General features: G+C 42.4%; 1 protein-coding gene across 5 annotated transcripts in view; it reads left to right on the top strand.

Moving 5' to 3' along the window:
• Nucleotides 1-476: 476 nt before the first annotated feature.
• The window catches only part of Htr7 (5-hydroxytryptamine receptor 7), a 94,811-nt gene continuing 80,786 nt past the window's right edge, over nt 477-14,501 (top strand). For 3 of the 5 annotated variants that reach the window (XM_021152080.2, XM_021152079.2, XM_021152081.2), the window contains exon 1: nt 477-1,382. In XM_021152080.2, the coding sequence (XP_021007739.1) occupies nt 835-1,382 (548 nt within the window). In that variant the 5' untranslated portion in view covers nt 477-834. The remainder of the gene's footprint in view (nt 1,383-14,501) is intronic. The other 2 variants (XM_029472325.1, XM_029472324.1) reach the window with 2 other exon arrangements.

The following is a 14,501-nucleotide window of genomic DNA, read 5'->3' as shown; positions in this document are numbered from 1 at the left end:
TTCTTTTTCATCAGAGCACCAGAGCTCCTACGCCCACCCCATCTGGCTGCTTCCTTTTTTTCCATCTTCGATTTCACTCAGAAGTGGTCAAAATGGGAAACGGAACTATCTATGTGATGCTTGATGTAGTGCTCAAAAGGTTGTTTTTCCCTTTATTTTTTATTTATTTAGTTTTATTAAGGGCTTAAAAAATATTCTCCAACGAGGTTCTTCACCAGTTCATGCAGTGACCCTCAAGTCTTCTTGAAAAGCAAACCGCTCCCACCCCGCTTGTCATTTGCTACAGTGCTGAGGCCAGGGGGTCTGCGGCAGGGCGAGCCGGGGCTGGGCGCTCACACGGTGCGCAGCGGCGGGGCTGCCCAGCAGGGGAAGCCCGTCCCGGAGCGCGCCGGGCGCTGGCGGCTGCCGGAGGCGGCGGCTGGGACGCGGCGCGGCTGCCGCAGGGGAGCGGCGGCGGCGGGCGCGAGGGGCGGGGCGCACTCCGCAACTTCGGCCACGGCGGCCGGGCGCTCTCGGCCCCGGCGCGCGTCGCTGCGGGGCTGCGGTGCGGCCAGCCCGGCCGGGCTCGGCTCGCCACCCTGCGCCTCCCCCGTGCCCGTCGGGGACCGCTGGCGCCTCCCGCGGGGAGTCCTCGCCCACGCGTCACCCGCAGCGTCTGGGGGACCCTGGGACGTGCGGGGTCGCGAGGCCGAGCCGGGCGCCCCCCAGTGGCCAGCTCCGGACCCCATGGGTGGGCCGCGCGGAGCCGAGCGGGCAAGGTGAATCCAGCCCCGGGGCCGGCTGCCGGAGCGCTTGGCGGGGGCGCCGGCTCCATGGGCAGCGGCGCTCGGCACGATGATGGACGTTAACAGCAGCGGCCGCCCCGACCTCTACGGCCATCTCCGCTCTCTCATCCTGCCGGAGGTGGGGCGCAGGCTGCAGGACCTGAGCCCCGACGGTGGCGCCCACTCGGTGGTGAGCTCCTGGATGCCGCACCTGCTGAGTGGCTTCCCAGAGGTGACAGCTAGCCCGGCGCCCACCTGGGACGCGCCCCCGGACAATGTCTCCGGCTGCGGGGAGCAGATCAACTATGGCAGAGTCGAGAAAGTTGTGATCGGCTCCATCCTGACGCTCATCACGCTGCTGACGATCGCGGGCAACTGCCTGGTGGTGATCTCGGTGTGCTTCGTCAAGAAGCTCCGCCAGCCCTCCAACTACCTGATTGTGTCTCTGGCGCTGGCTGACCTCTCGGTGGCCGTGGCGGTCATGCCTTTCGTTAGTGTCACCGACCTCATCGGGGGCAAGTGGATCTTTGGCCACTTCTTCTGCAACGTCTTCATCGCCATGGACGTCATGTGCTGCACGGCCTCGATCATGACCCTGTGCGTGATCAGCATCGACAGGTAAGGGACAGGCCGCCCCGTCCCAGGCTCTGCTGGGGATGTGCAGGGCGCTGAGCTCGTGCCAGCCTTTTCTGAGAGAATCGATCCAGCTAGACTTCACGGAGGGAAGAAGGGCTGAGCTTAAAATACAACCCCGCACCCATCACCCCTACACCAACCAAGCAACTTTCAAGCACAGGCTGAAGACAAACAAACCTTTAAAAGAAACCTTGAAGTGTTTCTGGTTTAGTGTAGTGATGATTCTAAGTCCAGAGTTTTAAAAGTACTAGCAATTCCACCAGGGGTCCCTTTGCTTGTTTCTTTTTTGGGGGGAAGTGTGTGTGAGAAATTGGTCTGATGCTCCTAGCTTGACAAACCATTGCTGTGATCCATACGATCATTTCTCTCTTTAAGTCATCAGTTAGAAAGACACGGTGCTTCCCAGATTTTAGAAGCTACTCTGAGGATGAAGAAAGGCCCTTGAATGGCCCTAGTATTGGGCTCTTAAACGCTGCACTCTTATGAAATGCTAATTCTGAATCTTGATCTTGTGGAAGTCTGACTTCAGTGTTTGGCCATGCTGTCGGTCTCCTGCAAGCTTACTGGAGCCTTACTCCTGTCTTAAAAGGTTGGTTCTAGTCTTTCGTCATATCCCCTGGGAATCTAGGGATATAATATCGAGAACTCCCCCAGTGGAGTAATTGAAGCAGAGGTTAACCATCTGTCAGGGATTCTGGGGAAAGAGAAAAAGAAATGCCGCTTTGAGTGTCATCACAGAGTAGGAGAATTCCGGGAGTTTCTTCAGACTCTAAGAATACAGAATTTTGATGGAGCTGGTTTTTGGCCTTAAACACATGCAAATGACAACTTGAAGTATGGTTTCAATACTCTGGCTACAGAACAATTCTGTTTCCTTTGGGATTGAAATATTAAGTCTTAATATCCATACTTGGAATTCTGCTGGTGATTTCAACCCAGCACAGGACTATACCCTGTTGTGCTTAATGATAGAGAGAAATAGTGGCTGGTTTTCTTAGTGGACCCGCAGAGCCTTTAAATCTGTAGCTCTTTCAGCATGGGGAGAATAATTGATACCTCTGCATTTACGATGACAGTGCCTAAGAGGATGGATTGGCGTGTAACTGAGATTTCCTCCCACTTTTCCTCCTTGAAAACATTGCAATGTGTGGTTTGTTATGTTTAAAATGATCTTCTAGTTTGCTTTATGACCGAAGTTTATAATTACTAAATAAAGGGTACGATAGTAAAGGGAATGTTTGTCAAGGGGAAAAAAAACCACATAGTAGTTGTATTTAGGTAGTGGTTTATTATTATTATTTTTAAAAAATGATACTGCCAGTTTAGGTGTCATGACAGTGGCTTCTGACAGCAAACAAGGAATTATTTTAAGAGTGGAGCATGAACTGCCTCTGTGAGAATATTGGCACCAGGCTTGGCAGCTGAAGTTCTGAATTACTGTAGCTAAAAATGACCAAAAAAAAAAAAAACCCATATGCATTTACAGTCTGGAAATGACAACGGGAATTTGGAGAGTGCACTCAATACACATAATAAGTGTATCCATGAACGACATGCATAGACCTGGCCTGCTCAGCAACCAAAAATAGTTCTCCCATGAATGGAGTCCTTGTAAATGTACCTAAGTGTACTAAAACAGATATCAGCTTAGGCTGCAAGTGATGTCTTTATAACTCTTTCTTCATCTCATGATGGGAAAATGATAAATAGCACCTTGCACTAACTTGTCAGCTTGTACTTCTGTTGCTGAGGGCATGTCCAGGTTAGGCTGAGCCCACCCTGTGATTGGGCTAATGGCGTCCGTGTGCACATGCAATTTAGTACCAGCAGGAATGTCTTGAGTACAGAGCAACAGTTAATCCTTCTTGGCAAGATTCTCAGCTTTTTATTAATTATATCCCTGGGATTGTTACAAATTATGGCAATATAGTCATATCTTGTATATTTTGTTTCCCGCAGAATTGACCTGTTGGTGATTTTTTTCCCTAAAAAATTTTTTAGGTCTGCATATTGTTCCTTTAGATTAAATGAAAAAATTGATACAATTGACAGAAATATTGATTTTTCTCCCAAGAACCTCCAAAGCTAGAAGCTGGAAGAAGATGTATTTATAACTAAAGTGAATCATTTCAGGAAAAGGTAATTTCTTCAGCACTGCTGTAGAACTTGCCAGATGACACAAAATGTACCATCAAAACAATTTATCCTTCTTTCTTTCCCTGAGTAGCTAAAATAGGTGACATTGTGCTTTGTACTGGACAACCAAGGATGAGTAAGACTATTCTTTTCAGCTCACACTACACCATTGCATGAGTTTGGATATCTGTTGGACATTTGACCTGTCTAAATTGAACCCTGAAAACTTTCTTCACCATGTCCTACCATGTTGGGTTCTTTCCCAACTCTGTCTAATAAAAACCATATTGTTTTCTAAAGGCCTCAAAGTTCCCATCCTGTACCCCCTTTGGAGAATGACTCCTGTCCACCATTAGATTACAAAACTCTCCTTCCATCCCATCCCTCTCAAAGACTTGGATTTTTACTCATGCTTCTACTTTGGTCTGTCTTTGGCTTTTCTTCTCTATTAGGTCAACGTCAGTCTTCCATCTTTAAGAACACCTCATTTTTGGACTTATTTGTTTTTCTAGTTTTTATACCACTAAATGGTTAAGTTCAAAGAGCTGTGCCCACAACTGTAATTTCTTCTTTACCATTCACCTTATGAGTTCTATATTACCAGGGACACTGTAATATTCAAACTCATCTTTCTAGTTTCCTTTTGCCCACCCCCATTCATTTCCAATAAAGGATCTAGAATGGTTAATTATTATTATTATAATTGTTATAATAATAGTAAACATAGATTTATTAAAGAAAAGCAACACAGGAAAGATAAAGTTTTGTCGCCCCATAAAGCTCTTTTAGACCTTTCCTAGACAGTTTCCACAATGAAGTCCAATAGCCAAGGGTAGCCTCAAATGTGCTGTGTAGACCCTGAGTAGCATCGGATCCTCTTGCTTCTGTCTCCCAAGTGCTTGGGTTTTAGATGTGTGCCACCATGCCTAGCTTCAAGTTACCTAATATATAGAGTTGTAAAACATGTAAAATAAGCTTGATTTGTTGTTTTTTGAGCATATACAATATTTAGAAGTATTAAAAAATGTAGCTGGGATATAGTGGCACATGCCTTTAATTCCAGAATTCAGGGGGCAGAAGCAGGAAGATCGCTAAGAGTTTGGGGCTACTTTGGTCTACAGAGTGAGTTCGAAGACAGCCAGGGCTATACAATGAAACCCTGTCTTGGGAAAAAAAAAGATACAGAAATATAAAACAGTTCAGAGGTTGGATGGATATCCATTCAGGAGAGAGGTTTGTTTATCTTGGGTGGGTCCCATCAGGAATCAGCATTCATCAATTTTATTACGTTATTTATTTATTTAGTATTTCTGAGGTAGATGCAATCTTATTTGTACAGCTCTTCATACATTTGAAATGGATTTTAAAACGAATACATTTCAAATATAGACCATATAGACCAGCACATATCCTAAGTGCAGAGCTTGGTAACTAGCAGGGTATGCATTGTTACAGTCAACAGTATAAACAAGTACAACAGTGTCAACCTCACAGAGGTCCTTCCTCTTCCCCCTCTCTTCACAATACACATTGTAACCTCTGTTACATGCTCAGGAGAGAATGAATAAAGAGTAAATTGTCATTTTGTTTCCTAAGGAAGTCAATAACCTGACCTCTAGCTTCATAATTTTGCTCCACTAGAACTTTTTAGAAAGGTAGAACTGAAATTATAGTCTATGCTCTTTTCTCTGTGTGTGTGTGTGTGTGTGTTTGTGACAAGGTGTGATTCTGTAGCTCTGAATGGCAAAGTCCTCCCGACTCCCTCCTCCTAGTGCAGGGATGGTAGTCATGTGTCACCATGCTCAGCTCAAGCACGCACACCCTGGAATCCTTCTTAAGCTCATCATAATGCCCATAAGATTCATCTATACTACTAATAATTTATACATGGTATTATGTATAAAGCTACTCTGAAGGTTGAGTGCTCCTCAAGTCACTCTGCAAACCTTGTATTAGTTACTTTTTGGTTGCTGTGGTAAACTTCCATGCCCAAGGCAATGCATAGAAGGAAGGGTTTGTTTGGGTTAATTGTTCTGGAGGGATAAGAGTCCATCATTGTCATGACAAGGAAGCATGGAAGCAGGCAGGCATAGTGGGTAGAGCAGCAAGCTGAGGTCTCGCATCCTGAACCAGACAGGAAGCTGAGAAAGCAAACCTGGAATGATCAGGGTTTTAAATTCTCTAAGGTCACCTCCAGCGACACATTTCCTTCAACAAAGCCATACCTCTTAAATCTCCCCAAACAGTTCTGCCATCTGGAGACCAAAACTTCAACTGTCCAAGACCACAGGGAACATCTCATTCAAAGAGATGCAAAGCAGGCATATTGAGGGGTTGATTATTTTAATTCAATTAAGGAATGAGCTATGTAGTACTTTTCTTGTTACTGTGACAAAATACTTGATAAGAAGCAACTTAAAGTAGAATAGGTTTATTTTGGCGTGTACTTTAAGTGTGTGGCCCATCACTGCAGGGAGGCCTTCAGCAGGACGTAAAGTGACCGTTACCATGTTTTCACAGTAAGGAAGTAGAGAAAGATGAATAATGGTCATATTACTTTCTCTTTGTAATTCAGTCCTGGAGACTACTCATGATGTAGTCATGATATAGTGTTGCCTACATTGATGATGGGTCTTCTTTTTTTCAGTTAAACCTTTCTGAGAACATTCATACAGACACACCCAGAGGTGATGCTACATTCAATCAAGTTGACAATGGAGATAACCATCAAATACCCCTTTGTCATTCAACATCCAAATATATCACTTAAATGGTAACATTCTACTCCTGGCTCCTAAGGTGTAATTTTCATTTTAATGCAAAATAATTTAATCCATCTCTAAAAGTCCTTATAGACTTAATAGTTCCAACAATGTTTTGAGGTCCACAGGCTATTCTGAAATTCAAAGGCATGTCTTAACTAGGATTGCCTATAAACAAAAACAGTAGCCACGAATCATGTGAATGCTTTCAGTATATAAAGGCAGAGAATAAACATGTATATGCTGAAAGGGAGGAATGGGAGGATAGTAAGGACCAGAACCAGAGCAAGGATCAGCCCAAAACAAGACTAAAACTCTGTGGTTGTTTGAGGGCAAACACCACACCCATATCTGCCATTTGGGATTCAGGTGGAATCACCTGGGCGCCGCCAATGGTCTTATGTAGTTCTGCTCCTCCAGTTATGGTGTGGATAGCATGGGTAGACTCTTTCTTTAGTCTGGGGAGAGGAGGACAGTTTCACTCTGTGATTTTGGCTTTACTTGGTAGATATCCCATGTTTCTGGCATCTCTGAAATACTGGAGTCTATTTCAACTTAAGCTTCACTTTTCCAGCTTAATGAAATTGTCTCCTAGGCTTTCTTGGGGGCAGGGCAGGGGGATCCAACTTGGCTACACATTGCCTCCTGGCCTCCTTTGCTTTCTAGAACCATAGTGAAGGCCCTTGAGACCCTGTTCATTCCCTCATGTATCTTTCATGCCCGAAAAATCAATACTATGTATAAGACAGTGCCTCTTGAGGTGTAGCCTGGGTCCCTTGGACCATAACTACTGCAGCCCCTGCATACCTTTCAGGCTGACTCTGGGAAAGCACTTCCATAGGAGGCCATTTTGGGACAGAAAATCCTTTGTCCCTTCAGTCTCTGACCTTTTATATGTATCTGAATTATTACAATGCATTATTCAATGGATGGGGCTTACTCTCAGAGCACCTTTCCATTGTCCTACTTCTGAGGGAGAGTTTTCCCTTTATGGCGCTAACCACTTCAGCAATTATGATTTATTGCTCAGCAGCCCCCCTTCTCACGACTTTCACCTGCCCCCTGCTCCTTTCCTCACCAAGTTGCACACACTTTTTTTCCTATCTGTTTCATTTGCTCTCTCTCTCTCTCACTGTAGACCTGGATAAGAGCAGTAACTCATATCCATTCGCCCTCTGCTGGGTTAGCCCGTCTTGAAATTCTGTATGCCAAACAAATTAGTTGATTATTTTAAAATGTGTCCTCATTCATAGTCTCAGGGCACAGGCAGAACGCCATCGGATTCTTTGTGAGTATATAGTACGAGCGACCTTTAGCCTAGATCCTGATAGAATCCATATCATACTCTGAAACCTCGTGAACCGAGATGTTCACTGACAGCCACAGTTCTCTTGTCATTTTGGCCTTCCAGACTCTTACTGGAGTGGTTCACAGAGCTCTATTTACAGCCTGCTAGGACTTCTGTAGCTCCAAGCTCCAGACTCTTCCATTCTCTCCCTGCAGATTAGTTTCTAAAGACCTAGGAACTAGGTCAGATTTATCATGGCAACAGTTACACTGCTGCTACCAACTTCCTTTATTAAGTATGTTTCTTGTTGCTGTGGCCCAAAACCTGAAGTTAAGCAATTTAAAAGGGAATTGCTTTATTTCGAGACAAAGTCTCTCATGAAATCCAGATCCCACCAACTGGTTAGGCTGGCCAGCAAGTCCCAGGGATGCACTGGTCTCTTCTTCCTTACCACTAGGATTATAGACACCTGCCACCACACCTGGTTTTCCTGAACTAAGGTCCTTGGATTTATTTCACAAGCACTTTCCTAACTGAGCCATCTCCCTCTCTCTGAGATTCAGTTTAGTTTGAGGGGATATAATTCTCTGTAGTGTGAACCTCATGCTTGAAGTATCATGACACATCGTGATCTTATGTTCAGTCAGAGAAGAGAGATGAATGCTGGTACTCAGCTTATTTTCCTTGCTTTTTGTGTTTTTCTTTTTTTAAAAATAAACTCCAGCATATTAGCCCATGATATGATGCTGACTACATGCAGGGGATCTTTCCTTTTCAGTTAAAATTTTCTGGAAATTCCTTTTTGACACAATCAGAAAACATTTCCATGGTGATTTGAAATCCAATCAAATTGATAGTGAAGGCAAACCATCACAAGCTGTCCCTGTAAGTCGTGCTTTGCTGATGAAGTGTTGCTCCTGGCAGATGCCCCTTTTATAGGATGTAGCTTTCTTAGGAGTTCAGCTCAGAGATTTGGATGCTCTCAGTGACTTCTCCCTCTGACTTACTTATATTTTAGTCTCTAGAGAACTGTGAGCCTGTCAAAACTCCCACTGAAAACTTTTAGTATGGGAGCTCTCGGGCTTCTTAGCCTCCTGATCTTCTCAGTTCCAGAATCCAGCAAATGTCTTGAGTGGAATGCCAAATTAGTGCTTGCCTTGCCTGCTGGTCCTCCCTTCTCACTGGGATCTTGGCCTCTCAAGTCTCTAATTTTTGTCTTTCTGGTCCCAGACAATTGCCAAAAGCTCTTCTGGTGTTTTTTGACTCTTAAGAGCATCTCCACATGTAAGCTCTTCTTGGATCCTCAGCCTTTTAAGCTTGACCCAGTTTTGGCTAATGACCCAAGGGAATTTAAGCCTACCTTCCTGTCTTCTGAGTGTTTTTAGTCCTGAAGTCCTAGTGTTTGAAGAGCTCTATGATATCTACAAGAAGGTATGTGTGTGTGTTTTGTGTTGAATCAAGCCTTTTTATAGTTGCTTTAAGTGGAAACATTGGTCTGAAATATCTGAAAATCTCATTATTGCTCCAAGTGAGCGTGTGCCTGAAATAGCTTAAATATACAAATATAGAAACAACATAATGTAAATGTCTTGCTTAAAACCCATTGTTGGCTTTCATGCTGCTTGGAATGGAATTAAAACCCTTCTATCACCTGTACAAGGACTTTTTTTTTGTCCCTGTCTCACTTCTCCACATCTTGTGGACTGTCTTGCTCTCTACATTCTGGCCATATTGATCTATTCTTTGCTTGTTTGTTTGTGTTGTTTTTCCCATGATACCAAATGCTTTCCTCTATCAGCCCTACTCAAAGAAAAACCATTAAATAATATCCAGTCATATTCTGTATAACAACATTTTAAAAAAATGTTTCTTAGCCTTTTAAAATTTTACGTGAATGGGTGTCTATCTACATGTGTGTCTGTACACCATTTGTTTGTTAGAACAGGTGGGACTGGAATTATTTATAGACATTTGTGAGCTGCCATGGGGGTGCCTGGAATTGAACCCAGGTCTTTTGAAAAGCAACCAATGCCCTTGAGCCATCTCTCCAGCCTCTCATAACAACGTTTCAACCAATGATGAACTACATATACAATTTTAGTCTCATAAGGTTATATCACCTAGTGATGTTATGCTATTTTAATTTGGGCATATACTGTGTTTCCATAATGGTAAAACTGTCAATGTGCTGTTCAGACTGTATCACCAGTCTGCTACTAAGCAAAGCTTGCTTGGACTGTATCTCCAGTCTTTGCTGCTAAGCAAAGCTTGCTTGGACTGTATCTCTAGTCTCTACCACTAAGCAGTTCTTGCCTGTATTTGTGAAACCCATTTCACACTGAAGTTTCATTCCAAGCACCCTCATGGCAGCTCACAAATGTCTATAAATAGTTCCAGTCCCATGTGATCTAACAAACAAATGGTGTACAGACAGACATGTAGATAGACACCCATTCACGTAAAATTTTAAAAGTTTAAAAAACATTTTTTAAAATGTTGTTATACAGAATATGACTGGATATTATTTAATGGTTTTTCTTTGAGTAGGGCTGATAGAGGAAAGCATTTGGTATCATGGGAAAAACAACACAAACAAACAAACAAACAAACAAGCAAACAAGCAAACAATAGATCAATATGACCAGAATGTAGAGAGCAAGACAGTCCACAAGATGTGAAGAAGTGAGACAGGAACAAGGGTTCATACTCTACTTATTTGCTTTATTTTTTGTTTTTCTGTTTTTTTGTTTTTTTCGAGACAGGGTTTCTCTGTATAGCCCTGGCTGTCCTGGAACTTACTCTGTAGACCAGGCTGGCCTCGAACTCAGAAATCCACCTGCCTCTGACCTCTGAGTGCTGGGATTAAAGGCGTGGGCCACCACACCCGGCTACTTATTTGCTTTTGAGATAGGATCTTGTAACACAGTTTAGTATGCTTTTGAACTGATGATCTACATGCCTCAACCTTCCAAGCGCTGAGACTACAGGCTTATACTACCATGTTGCATAACAGTTAACTTTGACCTTAAGTTAGAAAGCTGAAAAATAAGAAATGTTCAACTCTCAAAATAATCAATAATTAAAATATCTAGAAAAAAATTACTAAATGTTGGCAGAAAGGAGGAGTAAGAGAACTTTCATCGGTTAGCAGTGTGACTGTAAAGCGATGAACCACTGAACGTGTTTCACTCTTGCCACAAGTTACTGAGGGCACACATACACTAATCTTTGTTGCTTCACTGCAAATGTATACAGGAGAGACTCTTGTCTACTAAAAGCATCTATAAAAATGCTTATAGTACTCACCAACTTAAAACTCCTGAGCTTGAGATGATTAATACACATATATGTCTATGGTAGAATGAGTAAATAAATTGTGACATACATACATACATATATATGTATATATATATATATGTATATATATGTGTGTGTGTGATATGTATATATATATATATATATGTTATATAAATTGGGGTACATATACACATATATGATGTGGTATATATGTGAATACATTGACTATAAATCAGAACTACTCAGAGAGTTTACTAAGTAATACATAGTGCTGATTAAATCAAATTTTAGATGTCATATCATTTTAACAATGAATATTGTAGGGTCACATACATAATGCTGACCAGAAGGAACAAAGTACAAAAGAATAGATATATGTGATCCCATTCACAAGGAAATAAGAACTACACAAGCTGGTGTAGAGGTGTGTATTATCAGTAACGTAAAAAGGAGGGAATGTAGCTAAGGAGAGGAGAAGAATCATTTCTAGGTGGGAAGGAGATTGTGACACAAGTGACATGCTTCTTGGGTAGTGCAACACTCGCTTTCTTGACAGGCGTTGTAATTAGAGTTTAGAATGATTGTCAAAGCATCCACATGTACTTTAGGCATTTCCTAGCACAAGCACATCATTTATTTTGTAGCAAAAGAAACAGAAGTGTTTATTGATGACAACTTGTGCATTTTTTGGCTCTCTTTCAGATATATGATTAGTTTGAGCGGGTGCAGTTATTGTTTAAGTACCGTCAGCAGTCCCTTGTGTCTAGCTCCATATTGGAGGGGCAGGGGTCATCTTTAGGTTGTTCACAGTTCCAGGAAGTCATCTGGTGCTTTCCCAAGAGCCACAGTGCTTAGGTCTGACTGGTGTCTGGCTGAAGTCCTGCCTCCTTGCCAGGTGCTATGAGTCATCGCCTTCGATGATCTGAGTTCTGCTGTTGGCATTGGTTCTGCTGTGAGCAGCAGTGCAGGGGCATCCTGGCCTCTCAGGATCGCCTTTCTCTTCGAAGGAAGTCATTCTTGCTCAGCTCCTATATTAGTTTGCAGCTTGTACAGATGTTTTAAGAATTGTTGGAATCTTCTAGCTTTGCTAAGGAAAGACAAGAGAGGAGAGACAGACAGCTGTCATTTTTTTCTCCTGTTAACCAACAGGATTGCTTTTTATTTTTCATAGGCCACTTCCACATACCAAATCTCCTCTCATCTCTCTGCCTCATTATGAGGTGATTGTTCTTCTCCCTGTGTGCTGTTAGAGGAACCAAAGGCTCTTCAGAACACAGGCGACTTGTCTAAGGATATACAGTTTATAGTGATGAAACTATGTTCAAACTAATCCAAGCAATGCATATTTACATGCTTATGTTATATATATGTTTATATATTTTTATAATATCTATATATAGCATAACATGTCATTATGTATAACATTTTATTGTGTATTGTTATATATTACATAGCACATGAATGATATATAACATGTGCTATATATGTTAAAAATGTTATATGTATGTGTGTGTGTTTTATATATAAACATATAAATATATGCTTGTGGAAGATAACAGGAAAAACATTTATGAATATAATAGAAATTGAGATATGGGTTAATGGTGGGGGTAAATCTTATTTTATGTTGCAATCAAAATGTAGAATTAGATTGGTGGTGGAAATACTAGAAAGAGTCCTAGGGAAAGCACTCATGATGGAGGCTCTAACTTAGCATATGAGTGAGCCCAGAGAGAAGAGCAAGGAGGCCTTCTAAGTGAAGGGATAGTAAGGAAGATGCCCAAGTCAGTAAGAGTTTGCCCCTTATTGCTGATTCTGCAGTTGTTTTTTCTCCAGTCTTCTTCCTCTTTAGTGACTGAAATACGCCCTTACCCAGGCTATGGCTTCGCAGAATAAAGACTACTTCTTAGCTTCTCTTGCAGCCAGGTGTGGCCATGTTACTCTATTTGGTCCAAGAGTTGCTAATAGAGCTATCAATGTTTTGGCTTTCTGATAACATCCCTCAAGACAATTAGCACAAGCTCCCCCACCTTTGTCTTCTCTCCCTTCTTGTTGCCTAGAATAGGAGCCTGGAGAGGTCTGATCATTTCGGTGAAGGGCCATCCTTTAGAAGGAAGAGGAGTATGAAGAACAGGTATCTTGGCACACAGCATAAGGAATGCTGGAGCCCTTAACTTCTTACCGTTACCACTATGCTGTCTATTATATGATTCAACTCAATCCGAACTATTCCATCTAACTACCAATTTCTTCCCCAAACTTGATTGTTCTTCCTACAAATGTTTCCACATTTCCTCAAACCTCGGTGTAGAGGTATCATTCTCCTTTGTAAATATTTCAGATATAATACACCAGTTTATAAGTGTTTCTTGTTACTGAGTTTTATAGGCACAGAAGAGTAACCAGCGATATCTCATTTGCGTCTTCTTGGCATCCTTGTAAAGTGTCTTCACTAAGTATCTGACATCGAATGTCTCTTCTGATCAAAAGTGAGCATGATATGTATGACTGCATCCAACTATTCTATAGATAAGGATGCTGAGGAAAGTCATGTACATTGCATATGGGAGAAACTGTCAGATTCCAAAGCTCATTGGTTTCTTTACATCATCGTAGCCATTGCCTACTATGTGGTTGTTAAGCATTCCTGGAGTCCCCAGACTTAAATAGCCTCAGATCACTCTGCACTTTTTCCTTCTAGCAGTTACTTCAATTTGTAATTAAAGAATTGAGAAATCGACTGTAAGAAGTCATGATTCATGGGCTCATCCGTACCGTCTACAATGGCAGGAGCTGGGCTAGTCTGGCTAGAAATTGTATTTCTAGTTCTCAACAGAATATTTGGATTATAGTAAGTGTTCAGCTATCTTTGTAGATTGACTGAGGGAAAAAGAGAAGATGGGGGGAAGGGAGGGAGGGAGGAAGGAAGGAAGGAAGGAAGGAAGGAAGGAAGGAAGGAAGGAAGGAAGGAAGGAAGGAACGATGGGTCTCTCGGGTTCCAGATACATCTGGGCCTAACTTCTTATTCTCCAACATCTACAGAACATTCCTCTTGGTGAATGTGGAGTTTACTTGGGAAGCCAAATTAGGATGAAAGAGATTGTGTTGGGGGGAACAGAAGCAAGGTGTAGGCAGCAATAACACCAGGGAACAGCCTCCCCAAGGCGCTGTAAGCTGGTGAGTCATTGATGGCTCTCTGCACCTGTGGAACAGACATTAACAAGTTGCCATTACTATCAAAGCAGCTGAAAGCCAGGGATGGCTTGCTGTAGATCAGACAAAATTAAATGGAAATTCCAAACCTTTTCCTTTCAGTGAATCAACAGATTTTTAATTAACTCATGAACCTCATAAAGAAGAGTCATAGGTATTAGGGATGAAGGCAATGCCTGAGGAGAGCATCTGAGTGTAGAAATTCCCCGAAACTTAGGATACCCAAGATATAAGATACAATTTGCTAAACACATGAAACTCAAGCAGAACAAAGACCAAAGTGTGGACACTGTGCCTCTTCTTAGAAATGGGAACAAAACACCCATGGAAGGAGTTACAGAGACAAAGTTTGGAGCTGTGACGAAAGGATGGACCATCTAGAGACTGCCATATCCGGGGATCCAT

Source organism: Mus caroli, chromosome 19, assembly GCF_900094665.2.
Source record: "Mus caroli chromosome 19, CAROLI_EIJ_v1.1, whole genome shotgun sequence".
NCBI lineage: Eukaryota > Metazoa > Chordata > Mammalia > Rodentia > Muridae > Mus > Mus caroli.
Note: the sequence above shows the minus strand (reverse complement) of the source record. Positions and strands in the feature narration are given on the sequence as shown.